Source organism: Trachypithecus francoisi, unplaced genomic scaffold, assembly GCF_009764315.1.
Source record: "Trachypithecus francoisi isolate TF-2019V2 unplaced genomic scaffold, Tfra_2.0 Lachesis_group10, whole genome shotgun sequence".
NCBI classification, from domain to species: Eukaryota; Metazoa; Chordata; class Mammalia; order Primates; family Cercopithecidae; genus Trachypithecus; species Trachypithecus francoisi.
The window spans coordinates 129,716,254-129,730,855 of record NW_022681455.1 but is presented as its reverse complement, the minus strand read 5'-3'; the positions used below and the strand labels follow the sequence as shown (position 1 = coordinate 129,730,855).

General features: G+C 62.8%; 1 protein-coding gene across 7 annotated transcripts in view; it reads left to right on the top strand.

Annotated features, from left to right (window-relative positions):
* The window catches only part of CBFA2T3 (CBFA2/RUNX1 partner transcriptional co-repressor 3), a 100,997-nt gene that overhangs the window by 79,255 nt on the left and 7,140 nt on the right, over positions 1-14,602 (top strand). For all 7 annotated transcript variants that reach the window (XM_033219360.1, XM_033219364.1, XM_033219362.1 and 4 more), the window contains 5 exons: positions 3,519-3,760; positions 4,035-4,124; positions 9,808-9,989; positions 10,677-10,897; positions 13,396-13,481. In XM_033219360.1, coding sequence (XP_033075251.1) covers positions 3,519-3,760; positions 4,035-4,124; positions 9,808-9,989; positions 10,677-10,897; positions 13,396-13,481 — 821 coding nt within the window. The remainder of the gene's footprint in view (positions 1-3,518; positions 3,761-4,034; positions 4,125-9,807; positions 9,990-10,676; positions 10,898-13,395; positions 13,482-14,602) is intronic.

The following is a 14,602-nucleotide window of genomic DNA, read 5'->3' as shown; positions in this document are numbered from 1 at the left end:
CAGAGGTGTCTCAATTTTGCAGTGAGCCCGTAGGAACGGCCGAGGCCACGCGTGCACTCAAGGTTTTGTGGCATATCTGACCTTCAGTTAGTGGTTTCCAGAATTCCAGTAGGTATGGGGGCCATTTACTGCCACAGCCTCACACAGCACCCAAACCATAAAACCAGTCGGGATGGAGCCACTGACCTGGGGGGTTGACCTGGGCAGTGAAGGAGAGGCCAGGGAAGCCTAGGTCTGGCCTGAGCGACTCCAGCTGGGGACACACGGTACAAAGGAGGTCACTGCCACGCTGTCCCTTGATCCCTGGAGCCCCACTTGGAACTCCAGGATGGGTTGGGAGCCATTTGCAAATGAGGAAACTGAGGCTAGGCGCCGGGTCTGAGTCATAGGGCACATCTGGGCCTGGCGGCCGGGTCCTCGCTCCTAACCAGGGCAGCTTCCTCCAGCCCTTGAAGGCAGGGCTGTGTCTGTCTGGACGTCCTTACCACGCTGGTGTGTCTGAGGGCCTCTGCGGCGCCCCCCGCCCTTCTAGCCTCCTCCTGCAGACCCTGCAGTGGGTATCTGTGAGGCCCAGGCTGGAGAGAGAGCAGAGTGAGCACTGGGCCCCAGGGGAGGCCGTCATTGTGGGCACATCTGTTCCGCCCTCTCCACCAAGAACATCCTGAGCACAGGGCTGGCATCACCCCGTCCCACTGTGCCCAGCGCTGGCTGCTCGGTGTGTGGGGTCTGCCGGGGACGGGAGATGGTCTCGGGGAGCCACGCTGCCCTGCTGAGTGTCTTCAGTGCCTCGGTGCCCATCTGCCGCGTGGAATGTGTGTGATGACCGTGTAGCCTGTGTGTGCACAGATGCAGAGCCCAGCCCGGGCCACAGCACGGCTCCCTGACCCGAGAGGCGCCTCGCAGGTGCCACTAGACTGCGGTCGGGAAGGTGAGAGCCTCAGGTGGCTTATGGGAAGGTGGAGTGGAGGAAGCCGATGGCGGCCACCTAAGGGTTACTGGAGGGACACTTAGAGAAGGTCTGACCCCTCAGAAGGGCCTCGGTGGAGGTACGGGCTGGTCGGTCAACCTCGGGAGGGTGTGGCCCCTTCCAGCCCAGGCCTGCAGGAGTGGGTAGAAAGGGAGGCCGGGCCCAGCCGGGGCCATAGCTGTGGGGACGCAGCCCAGGAAGGGGGCCCGGCATGTGGGCCCCCACGTCCCATGTTCCCTCCCGTCCACACAGAGTCCACAACACTCAGCAGGGTCACCTCCCAGGGCCAGGTTAGGATGGGCAGGGCTGGCCTGATCTGAGGGGTACACCAAGACCCCCCACTATCCACGGCACATGAAGTAAACAGCACGTGCCTACCGGCTTCCCAGGAGGAGCTGCTGCACCAGCCCAGCCCAGGGGCGTCTCCATCCTGGAGAAAGGGTTTTCCTCTCCTTCTCAGCACACACAGGCCCCGCCAGGCCTCAGCCACAGGCGTGAACATACGGCTAGAGCCTCGGAGGAATTCGGCCCTGAGGGAGCAGGTGGCTCTGAGCTGACGCCCCCCAGACCCACACTCTCAGCAAGGGCGAGGGGTGGGCTCCCTGGGGAGAGGCACTCGGGGCCACAGTGGAGCAAGAGAGACGTGCGTGAACGTCATAGCCGTGCGTGCGTGTGTGCGTGTGTGCGCGTGTGTGCACGTGTGTACATGTGTGTGCATGTGTGTACATGCGTGTACATATGTGTGCATGTGTGTGCATGTGTGTACATGTGTGTGCGTGTGCGTGTGTGTGCGTGTGTGTGCGTGTGTGTGCGTGTGTCTGCGTGTGTGCGTGTGTGTGCGTGTGCGCGTGTGTGTGCGTGTGTGCGTGTGCGTGCGTGTGTGCGCGTGTGTGCGCGTGTGTACGTGTGTGCGTGTGTGCGTGTGTGCGTGTGTGTGCGCGTGTGCGTGTGTGCGCGTGTGTGCGTGTGTGCGCGTGTGTACGTGTGTGTGCGTGTGTGCATGTGTGCGCGTGTGTGCATGTGTGTGCATGCGTGTAAGGGTAGTGGGGGTGAGTGGGGGCAGGGAAATGGAGGGCTCACTCGGAGCAGGGGAGCTGGTACCCTGTGTAGGGAGCGTGTCCTTGTGCAGGAGGCGGGAGCCAGCTGTGTGTGTGTGCGGGGTTTCCGTCCTCCTGACAGCAGGAGCTGGCCAGGACTTCAGGCCTCCCAGAGGCATCTAGTCCCCCTCCCATCAGCAAGGGACTTTGGAGCCCTGTGACCTCTGACCTATCTGCAGAGCCTGGAGGTCGCCCCTCAGGCTCCTGAGGCCAAGGGCACAGGGTGCAGGTGTCCAGGGCACAGGAGGGCCACCCTGGCCTCCTTGCAAGAGGCTTGGCCTTAGCTCTGTCACCTGAGAAAAGGGGTGAGGCCCAGCCCTGGGACCTTCCATAGCAGCCCCATGTCTGCCAGGCCCCTGGAACGCTGACCCCAATAGGAGGGCCAGCCAGGCAGTCACGTCTCAGTGGCCAACAGGCAGCCCTGCAGTGCACTCCTCAGCTGTTCCTTATGTCACCTGCTTGTCCTCAGCATGCGCTGGTCTGTGTGCACATGCATCTGTGTGTCCAGCCACCAGAGGCAGGAACCCACCCAGTGTGTCCTTGGGTGTCCCAGCTCCTCTGCCCCCTGGAACCCCATTAGCCCAGGTGTTGGGGCAAATGAAGGCATTGCTTACAGCTGGGAGGCACCTGTCTGGAACATCGCTCAGGGCTGGGAGACACATGTAGGAGGGACATTGCCCAGGGTGGGAAAGCACCTGCAGGGGACATTGCTCAGGGCTGGGAGACACTTGTTTTGGGGACATTGCTTGGGGCTGGGAGGCACCTGCAGGGGACATTGCTCGGGGCTGGGAGGTGCCTGACTGGGTGTGGGGTGTTGCTTGGGAACGTCATGCCAGAGGTGACGGCAGCTGGTCTTTCGGGGGAGAGCGACTTCTCATTTTCCAAGTCTCCTGTGCCTCCAGAAAGTGGGAACTGAGCCATCAAGCCCCTGTTGTGTGGAAAAGCCCCTCGCTCCCTGTTCGCAGTGAAAACCTGAGCCAGCCTGGTGGGTCGGTGTCTTCCAGGCCAGGTGTAGGGGCCACACCCCTCCTAGGTGTGAAGGGCCTGACTTCAGCCCCAGAGCAAGTCCCAAGGGTGGTGCCAGGCAGGGGAAGCCACACTCAGAACACAGTCACTCCACAGCCACCACCATTGTGGATGCCATCCCAGCCCTTACCCGCTGGGGACCTGGGGCAAAGAGGCTTCACCTCCCTGCGTATCCATTTCCACGTCTGTAAGGGGGTGTGTGTGACCTCTCAGAGCAGGGCCGGAAGGACAGATGGTCAGCACACAAAGGTCCTGCTGTCACCCTCAGCACTGCTGTCCTTGTGTCCTATTATTGTCGCCGTTGCTGTGGACATTGTCACCTTTGTCGCTGCTGCCCTCACTGTTGCCGTCTGGGCCGCGTTGTCACCGTCACCTTCGTGTCCTCGTGTCTCGTGTCCCTCGCCCTCACACCTGCTTGCCTCCTGCAGTGATGAACGGCAGCAGCCACTCGCCGACGGCCATCAGCGGCGCACCGTCCACACCCAACGGCTTCAGCAATGGCCCGGCCACCTCGTCCACGGCCTCCCTGTCCACACAGCACCTGCCCCCAGCCTGTGGGGCCCGGCAACTCAGCAAGCTCAAGCGCTTCCTCACCGCCCTGCAGCAGTTTGGCAGCGACATCTCCCCAGAGATTGGGGAGCGCGTGCGCACGCTGGTGCTGGGCCTGGTGGTGAGTCGGGCAGGGGCAGCCAGGGCCTTGGGACGTGCGTATTCCCTCCGTTGAATGAGGATGCAGCCACGGCATGGAGCCCGCACGTGGGCTCCATGCTGACGACTGGGCGTGGACCCGCTCCCATGATGCCGCCTGCACCCTCCCAGGCCGTGCCCAGCTCCTGGGCTGCCTGCCTGCTTCCAACATGGAGCTGCCTCCTCAGGCGTGGGCGGGCTGGCGCTGGCTCCTATGCCGAGCGGTGCCGGTGTGAGGTGGGTTTTCTCCCCTGCAGAACTCGACGCTGACGATCGAGGAGTTTCATTCCAAGCTTCAGGAGGCCACCAACTTCCCTCTGCGGCCGTTTGTCATTCCCTTCCTGAAGGTAATGGCAAACCCATCCCCTTTGCTTCGGAGGCCTCCTTAGAAGGCCCCTAATCCCATTCCTTGCCAGTGTGGACAGGCGAGAAGGGGCTGATGTGGCCGGATAGACAGGTGGGTGAAGAAGTGTCAGGCATCGATCTTGGCCAGCCTAGGACCTGTGGTGCCCTAGGGGAGCACTGCTGACTAGCTGACTAGGCAGGGTTGATTCCTACCAGTTAGGGCCTGAAAACTGGTTCCCAGACTGGAGGATTAGTCCACCACTGAATCCAGTGTAGGACAGAGCTGTCCGGTTCGGCTCTGGTTGCCGCTGGCTCACTCCACAGGTGATTTCTGGGCACTGATGATGTGCCAGCATGGGGCGAGGCTCAGGGACAGGGCCCAGGACATGCAGCAGGTCCCTCCTGGAGCCAGCACCCTGGGATGGGAAGGTGTTTGGTCCACAGCCACTGTCAAATCTGCAGCTGTACATGGTGGAGAAATATTCCGAAAGTCTCTTGCCTGGAGGCATGTTGGTGAGGACTGAGGATGAGGGTGGAGCTGGGTGCGGAGCCAGCCCAGGGCTTTCCAGACAGCAGGAACTGCACGTGCAGAGGCCCCGAGGCACAGGGCGCCGGGTGCGGAGAGGCCCCGAGGTGCGGGGCGCCGGTGCAGAGGCCCCCTGAGGCGTGGGGCGCCAGGTGCGGAGGCCGCCTGAGGCGTGGGGCGCCCACTGTGCTTGAGGAGCAGCAGAGGGGTCAATGCGACTGGAACAGAATACGTGGGGCGGAGAGAGCAGAGGTGAGGGTGCGAGACGTGGACAGGCGGGAAGGGTCTTATGTGGCCATGTAGGCAGGTGGATGAAGACGTGTCAGGTGAAAGCAGGTCAGATGGTCACACCCAGATCAACCGTGGACCAGGGTGGCAGCATGCGGGGCTTGTCAGCTATGCAGGCTCTCGGCCCGGCCGAAACCTACTGAATTTTTACAGATGCCAGTCTGAGGAGCGGGGATTGCTTGAGGCCAGGAGTTCAAAAACAGCCTGGGCAACACAGCTAGACCCCATCTTTACACAAAATTTAAAAGTTAGCTGGGCACTGTATGCACCCATGGTCCCAGCTACCTGGGAGGCTGAGGTGGGAAGATCGCTTGAACCCAGGAGGTCGAGACTGCAGTGAGCTGCGATCGTGCCACTGCACTCCAGCCTGGGCGACAGAGCAAGACCCTGTCTCTGAACTAATGAATGAATGAATGAATGAATGAATGAAGCCAGTGATTCCCATGGGAGAGCGATTCCCACACACAGGCAAATGGGACGGGCACGGAAGTGCCGTGGAGTCAGACTGCCATCTCTGCGGGTCTCCACTTCCCCAAGACAGTCGCACATCTCTAGCAGGAGCTGAGGAAAGGTTCCCCAAATGTATCTGACCCCATGACCCTCTCTGCTGAGCACGTGTTGGGGTCCGGGTTCCATGGAGCTTAATTGGGAGCTGCCAGTCTGGCCACAGCTTCAGGCCCACCTGAGCACTGCCCGCCCTGCTGTGGGCTCCGTCTCTGCTGGGCCAGGCCTCCCCTCGGGGGTCCAGAGGACAGACCAGATCAGACACTCCCTGGCTTGAGCCCGACCCTGCCACTTAGCAGCTGTTGGCCCCTGGGCTAGGCCAGTTCCTCTGTGCCTCGGTTTCTACATCCGCAAAATGGAATCATCTTCAGGCTGTTGGGGAGACAGCATGGAGGGACACATGGAAAGAACGGGCCTCACTCCCGGGCTCAGGGGACTCTTCCACCTCAGCCTCCCAGGTCGCGGGGACTGCAGGGAGGTGAGGCACGTTCTCGATTCACAGGGACATCGTGCAGGGATTTGAAATGTCCCTTCGCGAAGGAGGAATTGCTTCATGCAGATCTCTCACAGCCCTGTTGACACCTGTCAAGGTGTAGCATAGGCACTGCCATGTTCCTGATTAACAGGTGGGGAAACTGAGGCTCTGGGTTCCCCCCAGGTGGTGGAGAGTTGGAGCCAGGGCTCAAACCGAGATCTGTCAAACTCCAAATGCCATGGTCGTTACAGGGCACGCCCAGGGCCAGACCCTGATCCCCCTCAGTCCCTCCCCAAGGGGACCCCACATCACACTCACCTCTGCTGCCACCCTCCCTCACTCCCTCCCTCCCTCCTGCCCTGGCTCCTCCACTCCTTCCTGCCCTCCTGCCCTCCTCCTCTATTCCCTCCCTCCCTCCCTCCCACCCTGTCTCCTCTGCTTCTTCCTGCCCTGCCTCCCTCCGCCACCCCCTCCCTCCCTGCACCCCCTCCCTTCATCCTTCCCTCCCTCCTCTACTCCCTCCCTCCTGCCCTGGCTCCTCCACTCCTTCCTGCCCTCCTTCCCTCCCTCCTCTACTCCCTCCCTCCTGCCCAGCCTCCTCCGCTCCTTCCTGCCCTCCTTCCCTCCCTCCTCTACTCCCTCCCTCCTGCCCAGCCTCCTCCGCTCCTTCCTGCCCTCCTGCCCTCCACTGCCCCCTCCCTCCCTCCACCCTCTCCCTTCCTCCTGCCCTCCCTCCCTCCTCCTGCCCTCCTCTGCCCCCTCCCACACCCTGCTGTGCTTATGCTCCCAGCTGGTGACAAAAGAGAAGCTTCTAGAGTGTCAGGAGCCTGGGCCCATCTGGCGTCGTTTGCAGTTCGTTAGCGGTCCTTCTCTTCCCTTCCCTTCTTTTAACTTGCTACAGCCCCTACCCCTCCCAGTCTTTGGGGACCCAGCCACCCTTGTTTACCCGAGCAGCAGGGTCAGGCAGAGAGATGCCACAGCGTCCCCACCCCTGCCCCCACCAGACCTACAGCCTCTATCCATGACGCCTGGTCAGGCCCTGGTGTCCCCCGGCCACACCCCAGCATGGCGCCGCCCACAGCACTGCTCTTGTGAGGGCACCGTCCGCCTCAGTCTCCCCTCGGTACACAGGGGCTCCCACAGCCTGTGTGGTGCAGCTGCAGCTCAGGGCCAGCCCACCTCATGCCCCCACCCGGGGCCCAGGGCCAGTGGGACATGAAGTCTGGTCACTTCTCTGACATGGAGCTTCTGGGGGGAGGCCGGGAGGATTCAAAAATAAAAGCTAAAGATCTTGCGGCCAGTCCTGCTTCCAGGGCTTGTTGCTCAGATACCAGCCAGAACCCTGGCCCGGCTGTCCCACCCAGGGAGTCGCCCTCACCCCACCCACACCCCTCCCAAACCCCTCCCACACCCCTTCCACACCCCCGTCCACACCCTGCCCACACCCCCGTCCACACCCTGCCCACACCCCACCTACACCCCACCCACACCCCTCCCAAACCCCTCCCACACCCCTTCCACACCCCCGTCCACACCCCACCTACACCCCGCCCACCTGTCCCCCACCCGCCGACACCCCTACAGGGCAGCAGCCCCTTCAGACACAAAGTGTAGTGGGGGAACCCGACCTTCCCAGGCCAGACAGGAGGAGCCTAGTGGGAGTGACCCCCAGCCAGCCCTCTTGGACCTCGGTGTTCCTGACTGTAGCCTGGGCTAGGGGAGGGGTAGCACCTTCCTGAGACATCCATAGCCCCCCAGGCCCAGTGTGGGGCACCCTCACGCAGCCCTTGGAGGCATCATCCTAGAAATGGCAGGAATGGTGGCTAAGGAGCCGGAGAGGGTGGGGGCCTGCCTGGCTGGAACCCCAGCCCTGGCTTGCGTCCTCTCTCTCGTAGCTGGGGTGGTGAACCCCCCGCACAGGGTGGTGGGAAAGGACGGAGCTAATTTACCCGGAGCTCGCCAGAGCCTGTCTCGGCCAGGGTCTCCACAGTGCCAGTTTGCAGATACAGCAAGGGTCAGAGAGGTTAAGTGACCAGCCCAAGGCCACAGCCTCTCTATGGCAGAGCCCACGGTCAGGGAGGCTTTAGCTGGGTGCTTGGCAGAGCAGCGGAGGCTGCGAAAGCCCTTGTAGCTCAGCTAGTGCCTCAGCCACCACTGCCATTGCTGCGAACATCAGTTCCCCAGCCTGAGTTCGCATCTGTGCAGAGGGCAGCTTCGGGCGTTCTGTAGTCAGAGCCTCCATTCGGCAGTGGGGTTGGGGCATTTTTGACCAACTCAGTTTGTGTAGCATTTTAGTGGTGACATCTCCCGGGTGCCCTGGACTCCTGGGGACAGAGTGGGGACACTGCCTCGAAGGAGGCTTTGCAGGAGGCTCCCACAGGCCCCACCCCATTCTGCAGGCCTGGGGGAGCCATTCCCTGCTGGCCGAGGGCGGCGATGCGTCCAGCGCACACGCTGGTGTTGCCCAGTCCTGAGTCCCCTGCACTCTTCCGAGCCTGCCCCACACGCGGCCCAAGGGTCAGGCTTTCCAGAAGCCTGGGATGCAACCCCACCCACTGCCCCGGCTCCCAGCTGGCCCCAGCCGGCCCCAGCCAGCCAGGGATCCAGATGTTCCCCCGTGCCCCAACCGCGACCAGCCGGTTCCCGAACGGGCCAAGGGGAGGCCCCTGGGGAGGGGCGGATGAGGGAGGGAGGATGTTTGGCTCCTCAGACCTCCCGGGACCTCGTTTCCCAGCTCATGCTCCTAATGTGCTCGACAGATGGCTGGTTGGCCCCTGTTCAGCTATCCAAAGAGAAAAACAGGCCCGCAGCCGGCACTGCTCGAGGGCCTGGTGGAAGCACTCATGGGGAAGGGGGAGGCGCTGGCGGGAGAAGGCGGCCTGGCAGCTTTGAAACGCATGAGAAAGTTGGGGAATTGTATTTATTTACAAATGCTTAGAACCGCTGGCCCTCCCAAGTGGCCTGCTGCTGGGCCCTGGTCCAGCACACTCAGGGTCCAGCCTGTCCGCCCTCCCGCGGCAGCTCTGGGAAGACTTTGAGAGCACAGTTTGCGGCCCAGCGGTGCCAACCTGGAGCCAGGGAGGAGGCGGTGGGCGCCGCAAGTACTCACAGGCGCCAAAGGCAGGGTCTGCGCACGAATCCTGTACACTGGGCTGTCCTTCGGCCGCACGCTGCAGAGTCCTTACCCGCAAACACGGAGCCCGGTCTTGAGGCTGTCCTCACCGAGGCTGGAGGATCACTGAGCACCACGTGCTCAGAGCAGCGCGGCCACAGAACACGGGTGTTCACCTCCCAAGTCCACGCTCTGTTGAGGCCAAGGCTGGAAACCAGCGGGAAAGGAAGGGGAAGCTGACTCTGAGGGGTTTCCCATCATTGCTGGAGCAGACATACTGCCCGTAATCTCAGCCAGGTTTCACTCCCAACTCCCTCGTGTGAGGGCCTGCAGACCCGGGGCTGCCTCCCCATCCCTGAGCCTGCATTTCCCCAGCTGTGCCCGGTCATGTGGTGCCTGCTGGGCGGGGCGGGTGCAGGGGGGAAGACCAGCCGTGATCTGCTGCACCATCTTCTCCAGACGGCGCCATGGGAGGGAGCTGGGTGCAGTGGAAAAGCCCCAGCCTGGGAGTCCAGGATCTGGGCTCAAGCCCCACACGCCCCACGTCACTGTGTGGTCCTGGTGAGGCACTCCTGCGAGCCTCAGTGCCCACTCTCCCACGGCACCCTCCCATGGCACTGCTAGGAAGGAACTTGAGGCCCACAGAGGTCGAGCACCTAATCTTTGAGGCCCGAGGTCAAGTTGAGCTTTCAGCCACCCAACCCAGGCCCCCTCTGCTCAGACCTGAGCAGGGCTGTGCACCCCTGCCCGCCCCCCAGGCCCTCCTTCCTCACCCTACAGGCAAACCTGCCCTTGCTGCAGCGGGAGCTCCTGCACTGTGCACGCCTGGCCAAGCAGACGCCTGCCCAGTACCTGGCCCAGCATGAGCAGCTCCTGCTGGACGCCAGCGCCTCCTCCCCCATCGACTCCTCAGAGCTGCTGCTGGAAGTCAACGAGAACGGCAAGAGGAGGACGCCCGACAGGTACCTGTGGGCTCCGGGCATCTGGGCTGGGGGCACCATGGCCACGCGTCTCACGCTGCTCCCCTCTCGGTAAGAGAGGGAACCTCCTCTGGGGCTGTAGGCCCAGCCAGCCCACTCGGGCTGAGGGAGCGTGGCAAAGCATCCTAGGCCCAGCAGGCTTGGCGGCTGCACGGGCAGACACCCCAGTGGGCTGCAGACTCAGATGCTCCGGGGAGCCTAGGAGGACGGGGAGGAGGCTGCTGGGAGGACGGCTGTCCCCTGTGTGCTGGGTGTGGACCCCGAGCGTCCAGGGGTCCAGGGTCCCCAGGTGCCTGGGCTGGGCCCACTCTGCTGCTCCAGATACTCTTGTGCTACTGCTGCCCAGGGGGCGGGTGGTCTCCAGTTACGGGAGGCTGGTGTATCCCTCTCCTCATTCCCAGAGCAGCGAGTCCGGCTCTTTGACCACCAGGCCTCAGGATCCAGTGCAGCTCGAGCAGCGGTTGAGGCTGGCATAGGCCCCGGCAGAGGGGTGGCGAGTGGGGGTGCCAGGCTGGGCTTCCCAGGGCTGGTGTTTTGCTCCATGTTTCTGTCTCGCCCTTACGTGTCCTCTTTCTCTCTGCCCACACCTGTCTGCCTCTCACCCCGCCTGCACCTCTGTCCCTGGCTCTGCTATACCCACTGCCCCCACCCCGCCTGCTCTTGGGCTAGGACCAAAGAGAACGGGTTGGACCGTGACCCGCTGCACCCTGAGCACCTCAGCAAACGGCCATGCACCCTGAACCCTGCCCAGCGCTACAGCCCCAGCAACGGGCCCCCGCAGCCCACGCCACCGCACTACCGCCTGGAGGACATCGCCATGGCCCACCACTTCCGAGACGCCTACCGCCATGCGGACCCCCGGGAGCTGCGAGAGCGCCATCGGCCACTTGGTGAACAGTGTGGTGGGGCAGAAGTGTGGATGCATGTTACAGGAGCACACGTGTGCCCACGTGTGTACACCTGAGCATGTGGGCGCAAGGCACCACGGGCAGCTGTGTGCACCCGAACTCAGGAGACCCCGTCCCCCTTGCCTGGCACCATTCGGGGCCAGGAGGGTCCTGTCCCCCCCGGGGCAGGGTGGTGGCTGCAGAGGGGCCTGTCCTGGGCCCTGAGCCCACCTGTTACCCTGGGGTGTGCAGCCTCGGGCCTGGAGCTGCCCACGTGGTTCTCATCCGAGTTTGGCGATTCCCACAGTGCACCTGCAGGCGGGTCACATGGCTTTGCATCTCAGTTTCCTCCTCTGTCAGCTGGGTCAGACCAGAGTCCCACCTCTCAGAGTCCAAGGCCCGGGGGAGTCAATGCAGAGTCCAGCAAGGGCTGCCGTGAGGCCTGGCTGGTATCTAGAGCAGATGGTGGGCATGGAGACTCAGAGTGAGGCCTGGCTGGTGTAGATAACAGAGAGGTGGGCACAGAGTCTCGGCTTGAGGCCTGACGGGCATGGATAACAGAGAAGTGGGCATGGAGTCTCGGTGCATTTTACCCTTCACTCGTTCCTGAGCCCGTCAGCAGGGTAGCGTCAGCACCCCCATACCACAGATGAGGAGACTGGAGCCTGAGAGCACACATAATGCACCCACAGTCTCATAGCCCAGCCTGCCTGACTTTTTGATGGCCTCTGTGCTGAGGACCCAGAGATGGTTAGGCCCAGCCCCACCCCAGGAGCCCCCCAGGACAGGCTGCAGGGAGGCCTCCAGTCTGCCATGCTGAGACAGAGACCCAGGGCACGGTGGGGGCCCAGCAGCCGGGTCAGCAGAGGCCTTGCCCTGCACAAGGCCATTTCCCAGCCCCCACCTTGCGGAAGGTTCCAGGGCCTGGGCCCAGGCAGCAGGTGACGGCGTCTGGCATGCTGCAGCCGGGCCGGGCAGGTGCTGACTCCCACCCGCTTCTGCTAATACAAAAATAAACGCCAGCTGTCGGGCACGTCTCAGCCACTATTTTGGTTGGGGTGTTGGTGCCGGCTGCAGCTTCACAGGCGGCAGAGCAGGGTGGTGACTTTGAGCTGTGGCTGCCACCTCCTCACCTCCTCTGCAATTTGGGGGAGCCATTTCAGGTTCAGGGGCTAGGATATCTTTAGGGGCTGAAAAGGGTCCAAAGAGGGAGACCTCAGCCCCGGGAAGCCTGAGCCATGGCCGAATGCAGAAAACGGTGGGGCCTGGAAGCCTCTGATGTCTCCAGAAGCCGTGGGCACAGCCACCACGAAAGAGTCGGCCACTGCCAGGCGTCACTCACATCTCCCGTGGGCACAGCCACCACGAAAGAGTCAGCCACTGCCAGGCGTCACTCACATCTCCCGTGGGCGCAGCCACCACGAAAGAGTCAGCCACTGCCAGGCGTCACTCACGTCTCCCGTGGGCGCAGCCACCACGAAAGAGTCGGCCACTGCCAGGCGTCACTCACGTCTCCCGTGGGCGCAGCCACCACGGAAGAGTCGGCCACTGCCAGGCGTCACTCACGTCTCCCGTGGGCGCAGCCACCACGGAAGAGTCGGCCACTGCCAGGCGTCACTCACGTCTCCCGTGGGCGCAGCCACCACGGAAGAGTCGGCCACTGCCAGGCGTCACTCACGTCTCCCGTGGGCCCAGCCACCACGAAAGGGTCAGCCACTGCGGGGCATCACTCACATCTTAGTTTCTGGTGACCTATGGGAGTGGCCCCTGCGGCTTCAGTCCTGGAGCCTGTCAAAAGGGAAAACCTGAGACACGCTGCATTGAACAGAGTTTAAGCAAAGAACAACCCCCGAATAGGACAGGCCTCAGAGCCAGCGCGCTCCGAGAGCCCCGGCCTCCGCATGGCTGGTGGTGTTCACAGGCAGAGACAGGAGGCGGGTGCCGAGGCGGCAGGGTTGCATGTTGCTTGGCGTGGCCTCATGTTGAGTCGTGGGCGCCTGCGGGTGACCACAGAGGGCTGCTGTGAATGACTCAGACCAGCTCCTCCTAGCGAGGTTACCTGTTGGTTCACGGGCTAAGGCAGGTCCAGGTCATGGTGTGACTTGGCACTGAGGCATCCTCAGGCCACGCTTAGTCTAACAGGGCCTTCCCAGACAGTGGCTGAGGACAGTGCTCCAGCTCCAGCCAGCCTCGGTCCACACCCCACTTCCACCGCTCTTAACCAAGCTTAGTTTCCTCAGGTGCAGGACTGAGACGGGACCCTCCCTTGGAGGCATGTACCGGGTTGCAGGGGAAGAGCAGTCGGCCCAGAGGCCCAGGCAGCTCAGTAACCCAGGCATCCTCCAGGTTCACCGAGTCAACCAGCCCTTCCGTTACCCTGTCCGTAGTCCCCAGTGGGCACAGCCCATGGGTGGGGCCTGGGAGCAGAGGGCGGGGTCTGGGAGAATAGGGCGGAGCTTGGCTGTGGGTGGGACCTAAGCATGCACCTCCCCCATCCACAGTGGTGCCTGGGTCCCGGCAGGAAGAAGTGATCGACCACAAGCTCACAGAGCGTGAGTGGGCAGAAGAGTGGAAGCACCTCAACAACGTGAGTGTCCACACAGCCACGCCCACACAGCCACACCCATGCACACAGCCACGCCCACACAGTCACACCCATGCACACAGCCACGCCCACACAGCCACACCCATGCACACAGCCACGCCCACACAGCCACACCCATGCACCCAGCCATGCCCGTACACAGCCATGCCCACCCAGTCACGCCCACACAGCCACGCCCACACACAGCCACACACATGCACAGCCATCCACAGCCACCCCCACAGAGCCACAGCCACACCCACGTGCACAGCCACACACATGCACACCACACCCATGTGGCCACACCCACCCACACAGCCACACTCATGCAAACAGCCACACCCACACACACCACCCACACCAACATACACGGCCACACAGCCACACCCACCCACACAACCACACCCATGCACACAGCCACACCCATGCACACAGCCACACCTGCACACAGCCACACCCACAACCACGCCCATGCACACACCCACACCCACACACAGCCACACCCACACACAGCCGCACCCATGCAAGTCACACAGCCACGCCCACACAGAGCCACACCCCAAAGCCATGCCCACCCATACAGCCACACCCACAGATAGCCACAGCCATGCACACAACCACACCCACACAGAGCCACACACACCACACCCCCATACAGTCACAACCACATGCATACATAGCTACACCCACACACAGCCATATCCGCATGGCTACACCCATATATAAACATGGCCATGGCTGGGCCCCATGGGGCCTGGGGCTGCTAGAGACAGCAGGACTGTGTGGGTGTCCCTGAGCTCAGTGCCTGCCTGTGTGGCCTGCCCCATCCCTGCCCAGCTGCTGTGTCCTTCACCTGAGCCCCCCTCCCCCACTGTCAGCGCAGGCATCGTGTCTAGTGCAAGGCATCGCGAGAGGCACAGGGAGGAGGATTCCTAAAACCATCATGGCGGGCCTTGCCTTCCCTCCACTTTCTGCTCACTAGCTTGTCCCAGAGTCTATCCCGAGTCTTAACAAGAAGTGTGGGGGGAAAGCAGTGCTGAGGCCTCTTTGAGGTAGGACATGTTAGGGGATGGTCCTGGAACTGGGCTCGTGAGAACCCACCCCCCATCCCGCAGCACGTCCAA